Here is a 20,227-nt window from a genome sequence, read left to right as displayed (position 1 = left end):
CCACATTTTTTACCTGAATTTCCTTCATATAAGGTATTTCTTTAGTAGGCTTCCAAGTTAGAAGACCTCTGTATCTTACCAGATTTTGTCCAGAAGATTTTTCGATTATCTTAATTCTTGAGCTGTATTTTTTTTAATGTAATACTATCTAAAAGTTTGAACCTTCAAAGTATTTTTACTTTGCCTTCAGATTTTTATTTATGAGAGAATCTGCATTCTTTTAAAATCATTTTTATCATTTCTAATAAAATATTTGAGGTGATTATATATAAGAAGATAGTTTAAATGGATCTTTTGTGGGCACTAATGGCTATAGAGTTCAAGTTATGTTACCAGATTGATTAGGTTCCTCATTAGTAAACTACTTAAATTTGAGCTTCTCTGAGCAAATGCAAATATTTTCTCATTAAAATGATTAATATACAGAAATGAAAAAAGCAGACACTGTTGTACTTCAGGGAAAATGCTTTAACACAGAGAAAAACTTCTGAAAATACTTTCAAGTACTTCAAAAGTTTCATTTTAAGTTTAGTTGATGTAATTTTTAATCTAGTCATTAGAGTATCTCTTCTAAGAGGATTTTCTTCATAGCATACAGACATGCTGGATAAAATCTCCTAAATGTCTCACAAATAATTCATGCTCAGATGCAATAGAATTTGAATAGAATGTTGTTTTATTTGTGTAAACCAAACCTTTTAAGTTGACAAGACTATTGCAGTTCAAATTTAGCAGTGAATATATAATATACTGTGTGTGTGGTTTTTTTAATCTATGGCTCTAAAACTGTTCTTTTAGTAAAACTGTAAATTTTCAGCAAAGAACAGTCAGATTTTTATCATTATTAAATCTTTAGTGGTAACATACATAAGTTGGTATTAATGTTTATGAATCCAAATCCTCTCCTCTACTCCCTCCTTTTTTATTTCTTTCCTTAAATTACCATAGAAAAAAATAAACCTAAATTTCATATAAACTTAGGTATGCAATAATTGTTGACTTGATAATAGACCTAAATCTGTTGTTACATTTGCTTCCCTTTTTCATTTTCCCTATTACTTTCTTCATTTTGCTTTGTTTGCTTCTCCTACCCTGCTTGAACAGGAACAGATTAGCGGTGCAAAGGAGTGGGTATTAAGGTATTCTCTCATAGGTGGCCTGGTAACTTATAGTCCCATTCTGATTTCTGTCTGCTCTAAGCTCTGAGCTCTTTAAAGCAAATCAAAAAGTCTCCCTCACTTTACTTAACTGTAAAAGGAAAGGCTAAATCAAAGTTAGAATTTGTTTGGGCCTCAGAGACTATCTAACATTCTTCGACTTTCATGATTTTCTGTAGGTTAATAATACTTTTAATTTTACACATGAAAATAATGTACATGTTGCCAAGTAGTTTGATCAAGGTCATCCTCTGATCAGGTTAACTGGCCTTTCTTAGAAGTGTTTTACAACTCACAATTACCTGTTTTAAAATTTAGTTGTAACTTGGGAAATCTTTCACTGAAGTATATCTGAGAGGATCCTACAATATGTCCCTATTGAATATGGTTTAAAAAAAATTATTTGTATTTATTCATAGAAATCCTTCTTGGAATAATTTATAGATGAAAGATTTAGGGTGAGATACTATATATTACTGTGGGTTCCCCAGGTAGCGCTAGTGGTAAAGAACCCGCCTGACAATGCAGGAGACATAGGAGATGCTGGTTTGATACCTGGGTTGGGAAAATTCCCTGGAAGAGGGCATGGCAACTCACTCCAGTACTCTTGCCTGGAGAATCCCACGGACAGAGGAGCCTGGCAGGCTACAGTCCATAGGGTCGCAAAGAGTCAGACACGACTGAAGTGACTTAGCACACATGCACTGTATATTACTAGAAATTGAAAACTGAGACCAAGGAAAAGAAGAACAATTATACTTACAAAAAAGTATGATTTCTTTAGATGTGATTCACACTTGACTGAGCTAATGCAACCATGACAAAATTAAAAGTTTAGTTTTAAATTTTGTATTATAAAAAGGAGAAAGTGTATTGGTTCCCCTGAGGATGCAGAGGTTTACTATGTATACCATATCATAAAAGAAACTTCTTACGTGAGGCATTATGAAGAGGACACAGAAGGAAAGTTATATTGTATATGATGTATTTTATTGTTGGGTTGTACTTACTTTGCTCATTTTGGGGAAACAGAATTTTTCCTAGTGCCTACTTTCATGACTATACGTATGCTAATAGAATAGATAAGCAAAAATAATTGTTAATAATAATGAATTTCACAAATAAATGAACTTAGGTTTGCTTAAAAAAGAAACTGCTTATGAGTCCTTATAATTTTTCTGTCTTGGGTGCCTTAGTTCCAAGATACAGTGCCCATCTCTCCATGTTCATGTTAGTACTTACACATTTTATTGTAATTTGTTTATCTGATGTTTCCCCAAATCCTCATTTGACTGTGAATTCTGGTAGGCCAGGAATCCTATCTTATTCATGTTTAACTCTTAATACTTGTTCCAATGCCTGTACATATAGTAAAGTACTCAGTAAATGTTGACTGAATGAAATATTGATTTTAAGTATATTTGTTTTCTCTCTTTTTATAATTCAGAATTATGGCTTGGAAACAGAAAATCTAAAAACTCTTTCTCACAAGTTGAATGCATCTGCCAAAAATCTACAGAACTTTATAACAGGGAGGAGAAGGAGTGGCCATTATGATGGGAGAACCAGTCGAAAATTGCCAAACGACTTTCTGACTTCAGTTGTGGATCTGATTGGAGCAGCCAAGAGTCTGCTTGCTTGGTTGGACAGGTAAAATCTTTTACATGTTTCATAAGTTATCCTCTTCAGACATCAGTTTGAATATAACATTATTTCATTTTTTTCTTGTGAAAAGATTGTTGATTGATAAATTGATAAGTAGAGGAATATTAAGTAAAAAATGTCTAATTATGATTTACCACAATATAGGCATTGTGATTCTAATTATTTGCAAATTTTTATATTCAACTGAATAGCTAATCAGTCATTAGTTCCTGACAGTTTTAAAATACATTTGCTGCTTTATAAGCAAAATCATTTTTGGCTGTCACAAAAAGATTTGTAATACTGTCTTGCTTTGTCTCCTGATTTTCTATGTGCTTTTCATTCACTGGTCATATTTAAAGAAGCAAACATCAGGATTCTATTTATTGTTTTTAAACGGGTAATTAGACATTGAAATTTTCATAGCCTGCATTGTATGTCTCTACATTTGCTTTATTCATTCTATATTGTTATTCACATTGCACAGTCAATTTTGGGTATTACAGATACAGTTTTGGTCCTTTTTTTGCTAGTTTAGTTAATTTCATCTGTTTTGAACACATAAAATAACATAAAAGTTTTCATAATATAAAATGAAAAAGGTTAGTTTAAATTTGTATATGTGATTAAACATTTTAATGGTGAAACATTACAAGTATTAAAACTAAAGTTTTCATTTTTGAAAATTTTTTGTGAGGGACATAAGAATGTTAGTTGCTCAGTTGTGTCAAACTCTTAGTGACCCCATGGACTATGGTCCACCAAGATGTGTACTATGTTATAATGGTTAAATAATCAAAAAAATATTTTGTCTGAGAAACTCTGATATATAGAAGTTTACTAGAATTTTTTCTTGAATAAATGTCAGTAGGATTTTAATACATGTACAGATATATATGAGCTTCCCTGGTGGCTCAGTGGTAAAGGATCCACCTGCCAATGCAGGAGACACAAGACACGTGGGTTTGATCCTGGGTTTGGGAAGATCCCTTAAAGAGTGTTCTTGCCTGGAAAATTCCACGGACAGAGGAGCCTAGCTAGCTACAGTCCATGGGGTCACGAAGAGTCAGACACCACTTAGTGACTGACCACGCATGCACATATGTGTATGTACATATATACACAGTGACCCTTGAATAGCATGGGTTTGGAATGCATGGGTCTACTTATATATAGTTGTTTGTTTGTTTCAATCAATAAGCATTACATTACTGCACGTCATAATCATCCGTTGAATGAGTCTGCGAACATGGGCTGAGTATAAAGTTACACATGAATTTTCAACTGTGCAGGGTTGGGACTCCTAACCCTCTTGTTGTTTGAAGTTCAACTGTATTACATTTTTTCCTTTTTTAAAAATATAGTACTTTATATTAAAAATAAAGTATTTTTATGTCTAAGGTAAAAGTTAAGATAATTTTACTTATTTCTGTATTGTCTAAATTTATATATATATTACTAATAACGTATAACAAAGTTGAAAGTGTTAGTCGCTTAGTCGTGTCCGACTCTTTGCAGCCCCATGGACTGGAGCCCACCAGACTTCTCTGTGCATGGAGTTCTCTAGGCAAGAATATTGGAGTGGGTTGCCATTCCCTTCTCCAAACATATAACATGATAATACTAAATCCAGATCTGAACAGTAGGCTGTATATCATTAGCTTTTTTGATAATTAATTGGTAGACAGCATATTTCTCTTATGACACCATTAAATCCTTAAAATTGTTTAACCCACATTTATCAATTGTATGAATTGTCATTTAAACATAAATTCTACAAGTTGTATAATGGTCAATAAGTAAATATATTTAAACTATAGCTTATCTTTAAGTAATGTAATATACTTGTTTCAAGAAGCTTCTCAGTAATTGGGAAACTTATAGAAAATATATTTGATTTTTAGTTATATCTTATATCACCTATCCTATATTATAAATTTGCTCAGCTTTTATATTTTATTTGGTAAATTTCATTATTTTCTATTTTACACTAGTACTTATGAAATGAATAAATAGAATGATTAGAGAATGTGTTTACCTCTTAATGGCAGGTAATGTTTATAAAGTCACATAATGACTTCTAGAACATTATATAATAATTTCTGAGATTTCATTGTATTATATAATTTATTACAGTTGCATTATTTGTATTATCTAAGACCACATCCTTAATAAATGCTAGTTTATCTGCAAACATATGAGCATACACACACATACATAGTAATTTATACAGTCAATCAGTGGTCTTTTGTTGTTTCATAGGAAAAGAAAATGTGAGAAAAAGCCTGAATGAAATATTTTAATTCATCTGTTAGGCTTCCTTTGCTGCAAAGGTTCTCATAATCCTTATTTTGAATTATATCATACTACAGTGATAATTAAATCAAAGGCCATTTAACATTTTGGCCATAAAAATGAAATATATACTTTGAAGAAACAAGGAGACAACTTTGTGATAACCTTAAAAATCTTCTGACTAGACTATAAACTGAAAAAAGAAACTGAAGTTTATATTTTGAAGATTTTTCTGAGGAAAGTTCAGCTCCAGGGTGGCTTGCCTATAATGATTATGCTTTAACAGATTAAGTTTTAAAAAGGAAAGAAGAGCAACAAAAATTCTTTGTCATTTTAAGGCATTTGGTCTTTATGCTGAAGGCATATGGGGAGCTGCTTAGGATCACTGTTGTTTTCAGACCTGTGAATTTGGACAATGACTTGTGCTATAGTGTTGGGAAATATTAGGTGAAGAATAAGGCTAAAAGAAGGGAAACAAGTTAAGAGGTTGTTTTAGGAGTATTTTTCCCTTGTTACCTCCCAGGGGTTAGTTCCAGGACCCCTCAGATATCAAAATTTGAGGATTCTCCGTCCCTTATAGAAAATGACATAGTATTTGTATATAACCTATGCACATCCTCCTTTATGTTTTAAATCATTGGTAGATTACTTATAATACCTAATACATGCTATGTACATAATTGGCCTTGTGCAACAAACTCAAATTTTACTCTTTTGAGCTCTCTGCAATCTTTTTTTCCCAAATATTTTGAATCAAATTTGGCTGCACCCATGGTTATGGAACTTGCCAATATGGAGTGCCAACTCTAATCGTGCTACTGCTACTATTGGTGATTCTGATGCTACCAGCCACATTCACTTAAAGCAAACCTAGGAGAGTTGTCTTCATTTTGCAGATAGGAAAAATACGACATTCAGAGGCAGAAGTTAAGCTCAAAACCAAATAGGAAGTAAGTGGTGGAGCCAGGATTCATTCCAGGCATCTGACCACAGAGGTGATTCTCTGCACTGCTATTGACTGAGATATTTAATTAGAGAAGCAGGAGTGGGCATAGAAGAATATTACAGATAGATATAGAGACTAAGGAAAAGGGAGACATCTAGGGTGAATAAAGGTATCTGACTTGGCTCATCCAGTGGATGGTGAAACCATTATCAAAATAGGAAGAACGAGTTATGGTGGAGGACAAGGGTTGAGTGTTGGCGATGACTGTGAAAAGTTCTTTAGAATATTGCTGCTCAGAAAAGATACATGGTGGATAGAGATTTGGGAATCATTAAAATGTGGATAGTAGTTAAAGTCCTGAATATATTAATATGGTGGTGTAAGATTTTTAGAATGAATTCCTCTTTTTCTGTTCTATTTGTTTTCCATAACACCGAAACCCTTCTAACATGCTATATAATTTGCTTATATGTTAGTCTTGTTTTTATTTGAGAACTCTATACATGATGTATACTTCAAGAGAGCAGGGATTTTCATCTGCTTTGTTCACTGCAGTCACAGTTATCTGGAAGAGTTTTGGCCTATAGTAGGTACTCAATTAATTTTTTTGAGTGAACGAAGCGAACTGAGATAAGGAATGACTGCTGCAGACCACCACCAATTGAAGGATGATTAGAAGTTCAGCTTATGGGGAAAAAATAAGAAGGCATAACCAGAGACTCCATAGGCTAGAATTTGTTGAGAATGGTGTCATGGGAGCAAAAGGAGGAAAGAGTTTTTTTGGTATATTTGGGGGGAGGGAGTGTTGATATTTTTGTATTTTTTCTAACTTTATTGAAATACAAGAGATGTATAACATTGTGTAAGTTTAGGCTGTACAGTGTGATGATTTGATACATATAGATGTTGCAAAATGCTTACCACAATAAGATTAGTTAATATAATTTATAAGCTCACATAATTACCTTTTTCGTATATGTGGTGAGAACATTTAAGATGGGAATAAAGAGTTTTAGGGAAAAAGTGAAGTGGTCAATAAGGTCAAATGCTGCTGACAGTTTAGGCAGGGTAAGACTGCCTAGTATTAGATATTCACACACCTGAAAGTATGTGGTAAATTAGGGAATCAGGATATATATAATCTCACAAGCAACAGTTTTGTCTTTTTATTTAGAATTATTGAAAGCTGAAATTCATGGGTTGATTGTGAGTTAAATGTAAGTGATAACTCTGAAGAAATTTTTCTGTGAAATGGTTAGTAGTTCAGGATACTTTTGCATAATATCAGACTTCACCTTTTCGTAGACTCATGTCTTTTAGAGGTGTTGGCAAGGAGGAAAGGCAAATGATGAGTGCTGGAAGGAAATGGCAACCCACTCCAGTATTCTTGCCTGGGAAATCCTGTGGATAGAGGAGCCTGGTGGGCTGTAGTCCATGGGGTCACAAAAGAGTCAGACTTGATATAGCAACTAAACAACTTCTTCTAAGCAACTAAACAACTTCTGTATTTGGGAATTTGACTTTGCTTCTTCCACTGCCATAAAAGTAAAGTGTAAAGTGAAAGTCGCTCAGTCACGTCCAGCTCTTTGCGACCCCATGGATAATAGCCTACCAGGCTCTTCTGTCTGTGGAATTCTCCAGGCAAGAACACTGGATTGGATAGCATTTCCCTTCTTCATGGGATTTTCCCAATCCAGGGATTGAACCCAGGTCTCCCGCATTGTAGGTAGATTCTGTATCATCTGAGCCACCAGGGAAGCCCAATATAAATTTCGAAAGGTCCCAAAGTCAAATATAAATATAATAGGATTTTATCTGTAACTGTGCCAGGTAAAATGTTTACACTGTTTGTTTTCCTGACAAGTAGCCCAGGAAAGTTTTCCTGACTTTTATTAGAGATTGTTAACAGATGTGTATTTAGGTTATATTTTTATTCCTTTCAAAGAAAAAATGTCTTCTAGGTAGCAGCTAGAGCACAAGACAGCCCTCCACACGTCCTCTTGTTTCAATGTATCCTACAAACTACACCGGAAGTTAGACACATTAATCAACGCTAGAAAAGCCAAAAGAGCAGTGTTCTCCATGACTGCTGTTGTGAATCCCTGCCAGAACTCATCATGAAATAGTATAAAAGACCAAGGGGCTAATAAGAAAGAGATAAGTTTCAGTTCTGCTTCTGGCCCTGGGTAATATTGAACCTTAACCTCTGTTTTTCTTTTTAGAATAAGGATGTAAGATCTGGAGAATTTGAAGTTCTCTTTTAAGCACTAATATTCTGTAAATCATTGACCTTGTTCACCAAAGTGATATGAGAAATATATTCATTTTATTTCCCTTTACATAATTTGAAAGAACAAAATACTAACAAAATTTGTTAGTGATTTGTAAAATCATGATTTAACTCTCTATCTCTTCTCTGATTAAATTTAGTTCATATTAAGTTCTAGACCCAAACTGATCTGTTTTTGTGCTTTCTTTATATAAGGTAAGAATGTATCTTGTCTTTTTTATTGACTTGTCATCGTAGATTAATTTGGAGGGTTTGAAATGGTCACTGCAATCAAATATTGCCAAGCATTGGACTTTAAACTTGGTTTATTCCTCTGATATATATAATGCTCTGGTTGAAAAATAAATTCTGTTAGTTGAGTATGGTTATTTTGATGCTAAGCAGCTGGCTTAATTTTTAAAATTTGACTTTTGACATTATACCTGTTTTACATTTTAGGAGAACTTTCATGCACAGCAATATGATGACTTTATTGCAATTTTTACTTTATGTCTCTTGAAGGAGAAGAAAGGAAAAGAAAAAATAGGAAAAAATCTTTAATTTAGTTCCGTACTGAACTAGATGCTTTGCATGTATTGACTCATTGAGTTCTCATAGAACAGGTACCATTATCACCATTTTACATATGGAACATGAAGTAACTTGCCTAAAGTTATTCACTAGTGTGAAAATTATCATTTGAATCTATGTTTGTTGTAATACAAAAGCCCTCCTTGTTTCACATTCATCTTGTTTCTTTGTTATACTACATTTCCTTTTGAATGTGGACTGATTATTCAGAATTTTGAAGAAGTAATTCTTTGGAATGCAGCATATATAAACATATATTTGTACTTGGGTGTTTCTCTTCAGATGCTAAACAAGAATACCACTTTTCTGTTTCTGGCCTTGACACTTCAAATTGCTATGTAGAATTTTATTTCTAGAAAGTTTATTTCTCATTCTACTTTGAAGACATCAATGAGATACATTTTAATATCTCTGAAAGCCTTCTGAATCTTTTAAGGCAAAAGCATTAGAATGCTAGGGGAAATGTTTGCAAATCATAAAACCCACAATTTCAGTGAAGCTTCTATTTAAATAATATTTAAAATGTTTGAAATAAACAACACTTATTTTAAAAAACCAACTCCTAACATTTCTTAAATAAAATCTAAGGCTAAAAAAATCCTTTTTTGTTCTTCTTATTTTAAATATTGATGAATGAAACAACAGACTTTCTCAGAGGAAAAGCCTCAGATAGGAATCACAGTTGGTTAATATCTTTATTGTTTATTTTCAATTCATGGTTTACTTGTCTATTTTTAACCTACATCCTGCTATTTTTCACACCTCATCTTTCTTGCAGTTTTATATGGCTTTGCCAAAATGAATCTATACTTTGAGATTTACAGATCAATTAATGTTCCGTGTTGTGCATAACCTTCAAAAAATGTTCAAAAGTATTACTTATAGAAAAAGTTTATTTTACTATTTATAGTGAAAGTTTATCTTTTCTCTCATTTTTAGCATTAATACCTATTTTTAATTGTTTCTACATTTTAGGACCATTCTTTTTTGAAGGGATCAATGAGAGATCTTTAATCATTGAAAACCTTTTAACTGTTTAAGGCATAAAGGTTGGGATGCTAAGAAAAGAAATGTAGAGCATCTTTTCATGTGTTTGTTAGCCATCTGTATGTCTTCTTTGGAGAAATGTCTGTTTAGTTCTTTGGCCCATTTTTTGATTGGGTCATTTATTTTTCTGGAATTGAGCTGCAGGAGTTGCTTGTATATTTTTGAGATTAATCCTTTGTCTGTTTCTTCATTTGCTATTATTTTCTCCCAATCTGAGGGCTGTCTTTTCACCTTACTTATAGTTTCCTTTGTAGTGCAAAAGCTTTTAAGTTTCACTAGGTCCCATTTGTTTAGTTTTGCTTTTATTTCCAATATTCTGGGAGGTGGGTCATAGAGGATCTTGCTTTGATTTATGTCGGAGAGTGTTTTGCCTATGTTCTCCTCTAGGAGTTTTATATTTTCTGGTCTTACATTTAGGTCTTTAATCCATTTTGAGTTTATTTTTGTGTATGGTGTTAGAAAGTGTTCTAGTTTCATTCTTTTACAAGTGGTTGACCAGTTTTCCCAGCACCACTTGTTAAAGAGGTTGTCTTTTTTCCATTGTATATCCTTGCCTCCTTTGTCAAAGATAAGGTGTCCATAGGTTCGTGGATTTATCTCTGGGCTTTCTATTCTGTTCCATTGATCTATATTTCTGTCTTTGTGCCAGTATCATACTGTCTTGATGACTGTGGCTTTGTAGTAGAGTCTGAAGTCAGGCAGGTTGATTCCTCCAGCTCCATTCTTCTTTCTCAAGATTACTGTGGCTATTCGAGGTTTTTTGTATTTCCATACAAATTGTGAAATTCTTTGGTCTAGTTCTGTGAAAAATACCGTTGGTATCTTGATAGGGATTGCATTGAATCTATAGACTGCTTTGGGTAGAATAGCCATTTTGACAATATTAATTCTTCCAATCCATGAACACGGTATGTTTCTCCATCTGTTTGTGTCCTCTTTGATTTCTTTCATCAGTGTTTTATAGTTTTCTATGTATAGGTCCTTTGTTTCTTTAGGTAGATATACTCCTAAGTATTTTATTCTTTTTGTTGCAATGGTGAATGGTATTGTTTCCTTAATTTCTCTGTCTGTTTTTTCATTGTTAGTATATAGGAATGCAAGGGATTTCTGTGTGTTAATTTTATATCCTGCAACTTTACTATATTCATTGATTAGCTCTAGTAATTTTCTGGTAGAGTCTTTAGGGTTTTCTATGTAGAGGATCATGTCATCTGCAAACAGTGAGAGTTTTACTTCTTCTTTTCCTATCTGGATTCCTTTTACTTCTTTTTCTGCTCTGATTGCTGTGGCCAGAACTTCCAACACTATGTTGAATAGTAGTGGTGAGAGTGGGCACCCTTGTCTTGTTCCTGATTTCAGGGGAAATGCTTTCAATTTTTCACCATTGAGGGTGATGCTTGCTGTGGGTTTGTCATATATAGCTTTTATTATGTTGAGGTATGTTCCTTCTATTCCTGCTTTCTGGAGAGTTTTAATCATAAATGAGTGTTGAACTTTGTCAAAGGCTTTCTCTGCATCTATTGAGATAATCATATGGTTTTTATCTTTCAATTTGTTAATGTGGTGTATTACATTGATTGATTTGCAAAGTCTACAAGCAATAAATGCTGGAGAGGGTGTGGAGAAAAGGGAACCCTCTTACACTGTTGGTGGGAATGCAAACTAGTACAGCCACTATGGAAAACAGTGTGGAGATTTCTTAAAAAACTGGAAATAGAACTGCCATATGACCCAGCAATCCCACTTCTGGGCATACACACTGAGGAAACCAGATCTGAAAGAGACACGTGCACCCCAATGTTCATCGCGGCACTGTTTATAATAGCCAGGACATGGAAGCAACCTAGATGCCCATCAGCAGATGAATGGATAAGGAAGCTGTGGTACATATACACCATGGAATATTACTCAGCCGTTAAAAAGAATTCATTTGAACCAGTCCTAATGAGATGGATGAAGCTGGAGCCCATTATACAGAGTGAAGTAAGCCAGAAAGATAAAGAACATTACAGCATACTGACACATGTATATGGAATTTAGAAAGGTGATAACGATAACCCTATATGCAAAACAGAAAAAGAGACACAGAAATACAGAACAGACTTTTGAACTTTGTGGGAGAATGTGAGGGTGGGATATTTCAAAAGAACAGCATGTATGCTATCTATGGTGAAACAGATCACCAGCCCAGGTGGGATGCACGAGACAAGTGCTCCGGCCTGGTGCACTGGGAAGACCCAGAGGAATCGGGTGGAGAGGGAGGTGGGAGGGGGGATCGGGATTGGGAATACATGTAAATCCATGGCTGATTCATATCAATGTATGACAAAACCCACTGGAAAAAAAAATAAATAAATAAAAATAATAAAAATTTAAAAAAAAAAAAAAAAGAAATGTATTCTTTGAAATCTTTTCCTTTATCTAAGAAAGTGGTTGAACTAATTCTTCTTTCATGATAAGGAATTATAGGACAAAAATTGTTTCTATACCAGGGAAAAATTATAGAGGCAGAGAAAACTACCCCAGACACTACCAGATGCTTGTTGTTTGGTCTTATTTCCTCTTGTTTGCGCACTGCTCCCACTTGGCACCTCTTGTTGCAGAAATGAGCAGTGATGTTAGCAAGGCTGCTATTCACAGACTGCCCCTCAGGCTCAGCAGTGTCAACCTGAGAAATACTAAGGCCTTTCAGATCTCCTGATTAACTCATAGCGTTTCTTATTAGCTTCTAATTTGTTTAGGATTTCTGAACCATTAATAATCTTTCCATAAATGCTTTTGTTTGAAACGAATGTACAACAAATAAGTTTTTTATAGTATCAGTAACTTTTTTGTTAGAAAGAAGTATAAGCATTATGTTATCCATAAGATTTGAGAATAGTTGCATATTTTAAGATCTAAGTAGGATAGTTCCTGTAATGGCCATTTATTAATGAGCCAAGGATTTTATCTTTTTAAAAAAACTTTTAACTTTTGGCATCGAAAAGTTTTCATGCCATGAATTTAATTTCCTTTAAGCCACGTATTTTTTCCTAAGTAGCCTGAGCTCTAACTTGGGGTTTCTTGAGACTGAGAAACAAATTCCTCTCTTAATTTTGTTTTCAAACTGATCGTGTTCAGCTATTCTGTAATGATACATTTCTTTATCTTGTTAAGTCATGATTGAGTGTTCATCTTTGGTAACTCACGAAAATTGGAACCTGTCAGCCTTCTTTTATTTATGTATGTGTATAGCCAAGATCATAATACCAAATAATATCTGCTAGCTAAGAATAGTTGTCAGTATGGTTATGTGTGATTTACCTTTAAAATGAAAACTTTAGGGGGATTCACTGCAACATAAAATTTATGTTTTCCTTGCTATATGTTTAGATACTTTTTCCATTTTTTTTGGACACTTAATCTTGAGTGAGAAACGGGTCCTACTTGAAATATGAATATTCAGAAAAGTGGAAAACACGCCTTAGAATTCAGTTTGCTACAGACATTCAGTTATAAAATAGATTTTTCTTTTAGTACATTTTAAAGATCAAATGTGTATTTTTTTTAAAGAATTTATAGGGAAAATCATGCTGTACTTCATCACTTCTGAATGAAGTTTTAGATTTTATTAACAGTCTTTGACCTTTGCAAAACTAGGAACCCAAGCTCTTTCTAATCATGCCAGAAGCACTTTGAATTCTTAATTAAAATGCCAATTTTTATGCTTCAGTGCAGCAAAAATGGTCTTGGGATAGTTTCCTAGAAGTACTTATATCTTACATCATTAAAAAATAGTTTTATTGAGGCCTAATTTACATTCTATAAAATTTATCCCCTTTAAAAAGTTTAATGAGTTTTAATAAATTTAGTTATAGCTATGCAATGATTTCTACAATCACACATTTTAGAAAATTTCCATCAGTATAGATTTGTTTAAAACTGGATCCTTCTTACAGTTAAAGAGGTTAATTTTTTTAACAGAGAACACAGATTAATTAATTGCATACATTTTCCTCTAATTAACATTATTTGAATTCTTAATGACTCCTTATGTTTTAGTAAATTTTGTTGGAAAAATATACTGTTTTGAAATAGTAATAAGCAGTAGTGGAACACAGCACAAAATAGACTGTGGTGTATAGAATCATTTAGAAAACAATATGTTAAAACTACTGGGAAAAGAGGGCTTCCCCTGTGGCTCAGCTCGTAAAGAATCCGCCTGCGATGTGGGAGACCTCAATCTCTGGGTTGGGAAGACCCCCTGGAGAAGGGAAAGGCTACCCACTCCAGTATTCTGGCCTGGAGAATTCCATGGACTGTATAGTCCATGAAGTCACAAAGAGTCGGACACGACTGAGTGACTTCACTTTCACTGGAAAAAGAAAGGGTCATTAAATAAATGGAATTGGGGCACTTGATTAAGCCTTTCTAAAATAAATTATGATGGAGCACTACCTGTTCACTAAAGTAATTTTAGGTATATTATTTATTTAAGTGAGAAGCATTAGTTCATAAGGAAACTGGAAAAAAATATAGACAAAATGATTTCTAGATGTATACTTACTGTTTTAAAATATGCAATAAAATGCAAAGAAATACACTGTTTGACTATATAATATTGAAAAATATGACTAAGATGACAAACTGGAAAAATACTTGTAGCAAACAGTTACAAAAAGTATAGGGTTAATGTGTACTATGTGAATATTACATTTAAATTAAAAAATAAAACACCAAAGTACAATAGATGAGCCTATAGTAAATAATTAAAAAAAAGAAGAAACAGGGATTTCCTTGACAGTCCAGTGGTTAAGACTTTGCCTTCCAATGCAGGGGGTGTGGGTTCTATCCATGGTCAGAGAGCTAAGATTCCCACATGTCTTGGGGCCAAAAAATCAAAACATAAAATAGAAGATATATTGTAACAAATTGAGACATTAAAAATAGTCCACATTAAAAAGAAAAGGAAGAAACAAACTGCTAAGTTGTATAATATCAGGCAACAATTTCAAAGTACCTGAAGCAAAAACTGTCAGAACTAAAAGAAGAAATAGATAAATCCACAATTACAATTGGATACTTCATCTCCTCTCTCAAAACAGAACATAAGGATTAGAAGAGCTGAACACCACCAGGTAACGAGATATAATTGATATTTTTAGAGCATTTCATCCAACAAATGTATAATACAAATTCTTTTCAAGTGTCCATGGAACATTCAGGGAGGTACACCACATCTGTGTCATAAAACAAACTTCAATACATTTAAAATAATTTAAATCAGAATGTCTTCTTTAACCATAATGCAGTCAAATTAGAAATCAAACAATGCACTTCTAAGTAATCTATGGATAAAAGGAGGAAATCTCAAGGGAAATAAAAAGACATACATTGAACAGAATGAAAATTAGGATGTCACAATTTTTGTCAGTTCAGTTCAGTCACTCAGTTGTGTCCAACTCTTTGCGACCCCATGGACTGCAGAACACCAGGCCTTCCTCTCCATCACCAACTCCCAGAGTTTACTCAAATTCATATCCATTGAGTCGGTGATGCCATCCAACCATCTCATCCTCCGTCGTCCCCTTCTCCTCCCTCCTTCAATCTTTCCCAGCTTCAGGGTCTTTTCCAGTGAGTCAGTTCTTTGCATCAGTTGGCCAAAGTATTGGAGTTTCAGCTTCAGCATCAGTCCTTCCAATGAACATTCAGCACTGATTTCCTTTAGGGTGGATTGGTTAGATCTCTTCGCAGTCCAAGGGACTCTCAAGAGTCTTCTCCAACACCACAGGTCCAAAGCATCAATTCTTCGGCGCTCAGCTTTCTTTATAGTCCAATTCTCACATCCATATATGACTACTGGAAAAACCACAGCTTTGACTAAACAGACCTTTGTTGGTAAAGTAATGTCTCTGCTTTTTAATATGCTGTCTAGGTTGGTCATACCTTTTCTTCCAAGGAGCAAGCATCTTTTAATTTCATGGCTGCAATCACTATCTGCAGTGATTTTGGAGCCCCCCAAAATAAAATCTGTCACTGTTTCCACTGTTTCCCCATCTATTTGCCATGAAATGATGGGACCAGATGCCATGAACTTAGTTTTCTGAATGTTGAGTTTTAATCCCACTTTTTCACTCTCCTCTTTACTTTCATCAAGAGGCTCTTTAGTTCTTCCTCACTTTCTGCCATAAGGGTGGTGTCATCTGCATATCTGAGGTTATTATTTCTCCCGGCAATCTTGATTCCAGCTTGTAGCATTTCTCATGATATGCTCTGCATATAAAGTTAAATAAGCAGGGTGACAATATAATGTACATTTTATAATACAATTATAATAATACAATTTTTATATATGACAATAGAATAATGCAATATTTATGGGACACAGCTAAAGCAGTTCTGAAAAGGAAATTTGTAAAAACTGCTTATATGAGAAAAAAGATCTCAAATCGCTATCTAAGCTCTCTTCTCAAGAAAACAGAAAAATCAACAAGCATGGGCATGAGGTTTCAGTTAAGCAAGATGAAAAGTTCTGGATACCTGGTGTAGAGCATTGTACCTGTAGGTAACAATACTGTCTGTAGCTGATCTTGTTTGTGCCGCCAGTTGTCTTGCTGTTCACACTGTTTGTAGTGTTCACTGAACTTCGGGTAGATTAGGTATACACTAAGAGACTAGCCCTAGGAACTGCAGATGCATTTATTCTCTCCTGGCTGGCCTGACAGCCATAACACAGCCTCTGTCCTGCCTGACACAGTAACCATAGCAACAACCATAAGATAACCGTAATGTAGCCACAGTGTAGCCATAAGATAACTTCATGTAACATAATCATGGTGTCACTCCCGTGTAGCCCCAATGCTGCAGTCGCCAGGACTTTCATGGTGAAGCTCATACAGGCGTACTGTACAAGGTAGCCTGGCGACCAAGTGAGTACTTGTGACATATGTGTGCAGTGCTATAAGTGATCTCAGCTGTTACATAACTGGGCATAGCCATTGTTTATAGAACATGGAGCAATGGGGTGAGAGAGACTGACTGGCACCATCTTCTTAATTTCCCCACACTGTGTTTTACAGTTAAATTTTTAAGAGGTTAGATCTCATGTTAAGTATGCTTAAAAGAATTAAAATAGAAAATAAGCCCAAAGCAGCAGAAGGGAGCAAATAAAAATGATCACAGAATTAAATGAATGAAAATGGAAACACAGTATATTGAGAAGTCAATCAAAATTAAAAGGATAACAGAGAAATACTACAAATAACTCTTTATAAATACATTGGACAGCTTCGATGATATGAATCAATTCCTTCAAAAACACAAACTACCTAAACCAGTTGGAAAATTATCAGAGAAATTAGATAGCTCTTAAATATAGATAATAAATACATAGGGAAAATACATATAACTTTGGGAAAATACCAATTAAATCTGTGATATACCCCTCTATAGCTATTAGAATGGCCAAAATAGGTAAGTGAAAAATATGCTTTTTAAAACTATAACTAATAAAAAGCCTCTCATATGGACCCCTATGACAATGAGAGGTGCTTGAGTTCTAGAGTTTTTCTGTAAGAGAGACATTTAGATTGTAACCAGGAAGCAGTTTTATATAAATTGCCTTAAGAGTTATCTGAAGCACTGAAGTTCTAGGTATCTGACTAGATTTTTACCTCCGTATCTTTTCTTTTTGTGATCTTGTTTTCTTTAAACTGGGCTTCCCATATAATCTCTGGTCCCATAAAAACCTATTTGGCATTCATAGACAAGAGGATAAAGAATAATGTAAGTAAAAGTCACTCAGTTGTGTCCGACTCTTTGCAACCCCATGGACTATAAAGTCCATGGAATTCTCCAGGCCAGAATACTGGAGTGGGTAGCTTTTCCCTTCTCCACAGGATCTTCCCAACCCAGGGATTGAACCCAGGTCTCCCACATTGCAGGCAGATTATTTACCAGCTGAGCCACTGTGAATTCATTTGGTGGCAAAACCCTTGCTTGGGAAGACTGCTGCTGTCTGTAACATTCTTGAAAATATAAACCTTGTACAAATATATATTATTTGTATGCCAAATTGTTTGAAAAAGGATGTGAAGTGACATAAGGCATTAGTTTAGTACAAGTGAAAAGCTACTTAAACTCACAGCAGTTGGTATATTAGTGTTTAACTCTGGGGTGTGGAATCTGGGAGTCAGCCTTCCTCTGAATTACTAGCTCCACCACTTACTAGTTTTCACTTAAGCTTGCTGTATCTCAAGTGTCTCATATGTAAAGTGAGACAATAAAATGAGACAATGTGAAATGAGTCAATGATACTGTCTTGGAAAAGGAAATGGCAACCCACTCCAGTATTCTTGCCTGGGAAATCCCATGAACAGAGGAGCCCAGTGGGCTACAGTCCATGGGGTCCCAAAGAGTCGAACATGACTTAGTGACTAAGCAAACAACAATAATAGTGCCTATAAGAGTTGTGAAAATTATTTGGTACATGTAAAGTGGTTGGAAGAGTAACTGGCATATAGTAAGTCCTCAGTAAGTGATAGCTGTCATGAGACCAAGCTCTAGATTGTGACTATTTGTAGAAGATACTGGACTCAACAATGTTAGCTTCATTTGAAAATAACCCAAAATGTCTTTGCTTAAGTATGCCATTTTTTATTTTATTTTAGATGTAGTGAAGACTTTGTGAGTACCAGAGAACTTTTAAGTATTAAGAACTAAAAAAAAAAAGAGAGAGTAGTTGGAAAACAAGCATTGTTTCTTGTATTTAATTCTCTTCCAAGCATTTCTCTTAAATTTTTTTCCTTAAGTATGTTCTGAATATTTTTATCACTATGTAAACTTAAGAACAATTCCTTTCACATTATTCAAAACCTTATTTTATGCTGTTGTATTTGGGGACCTTTTGAAAGCTGTTCTGATTAATCACAATTTTCCTTTTCCCTTTCTAGATCACCATTTGCTGCTGTCACAGACTATTCAGTTACAAGGAATAATGTCATACAGCTCTGCTTGGAATTAACAACAATCGTGCAACAGGTATTAGCTGGCAGAATTTCCTTCTGTTAATTTATTAGCTATCATATTATTTTTTTAATATAAATTTATTTTAATTGGAGGCTAATCACTTTACAATATTGTAGTGGTTTTGCTTATTTAGCAAGCGTTTATAAAATATTGGTTTGGGATTTTTCTCTGAATATTCAAAGACAAATGGTTCAGTAGAAATCAAATACATAATTCATTGGAAAACTGTGCATATAATAGCCCAGTAAACAAGGGTTTTATTTATCAGTAGATTTAAAGGTAACCTGAACCTCTAGAGACAGTATTATATCAATAATAAGTAAGTCTGTTAGTCTCACACTTTTAGTGGGGATGAATAAACTATATTGGCTTTCACAAAATTAAATTGCCCCATTTGAAGAGCAATCTGAGACTTTTGCTCTAAGATCCCATTAGTTCCTTACTAATACAATTAGCTACAGTTTTATTTATATAGGTATACATAATAAATATACATAATAGCCTTTAATCATACTTAACCATTTAAGTGATCTATTTACATGATGCAGTTTTTTTACTTTGAATATTATTTAAACCAGGGACCTCCAAATCAAATGTGTCCAGGAGTGCAGCAGCTTATACAAATGTCCTGTCATAAGATATGAAGAAATCGTAGAGGAAGGAATTGACTAGTACAGACCCTGCAAAAATTTGTTTAAATCTAGCAAAACATATCTGAGAGGTGTAAGGCCAGCAAGCACCACTCTGTAGAAGCCTGATGTCAACACAGTGCTGCTGCTGCTTTATCATTATTTGTTAACCTATCCAGTAATGCAGAAATAGGTAAAGCAGAGGATAAAATGTGATGATACAGAAGATTATTGAGGAAATTAATGATTTAACTTATCCTTCTACTCCCTGTCTTTATTACCAAGGATAATTAAGAATTTCCTCTATTGCCTATATTTTCTCAAATAAGAAATTTTATCAGTACAAATTTTAATGTTTCAAGTGTACTTTCTGTTGTACTATATAGATTTTATTAGCACCATTTCTCTGAAACTGCAGGTCTATAGAAAGGAGAGTTAAGTTTGTGACTTTTAATTGTGGAATATAAGAGACATTCATCATTCTGTCATAGCAGTAAGAAAGTCAGTAACTCATTGCTGTTAGTCACAGACATTGATGAAGATGTTAAATATTTTATGAGCTTTGAAATACTCTTGTCTCAGTACATGTCTTCATATTTGATATCGGTAAATTTTATTTCTGAATGTCAAAGATTTCTGGATA

The 20,227-nt window shown here is 34.1% G+C and overlaps 1 protein-coding gene across 4 annotated transcripts in view; it reads left to right on the top strand.

Moving 5' to 3' along the window:
• The window catches only part of CNKSR2 (connector enhancer of kinase suppressor of Ras 2), a 271,503-nt gene that overhangs the window by 62,509 nt on the left and 188,767 nt on the right, over window positions 1-20,227 (top strand). For all 4 annotated transcript variants that reach the window (XM_061136326.1, XM_061136325.1, XM_061136324.1 and 1 more), the window contains exons 3-4: window positions 2,605-2,807; window positions 18,880-18,967. In XM_061136326.1, coding sequence (XP_060992309.1) covers window positions 2,605-2,807; window positions 18,880-18,967 — 291 coding nt within the window. The remainder of the gene's footprint in view (window positions 1-2,604; window positions 2,808-18,879; window positions 18,968-20,227) is intronic.

Source organism: Dama dama, chromosome X (genome assembly GCF_033118175.1).
Source record: "Dama dama isolate Ldn47 chromosome X, ASM3311817v1, whole genome shotgun sequence".
NCBI lineage: Eukaryota > Metazoa > Chordata > Mammalia > Artiodactyla > Cervidae > Dama > Dama dama.
The sequence above is the reverse complement of the archived record's forward strand: the minus strand, read 5'-3'. Positions and strand labels throughout refer to the sequence as shown.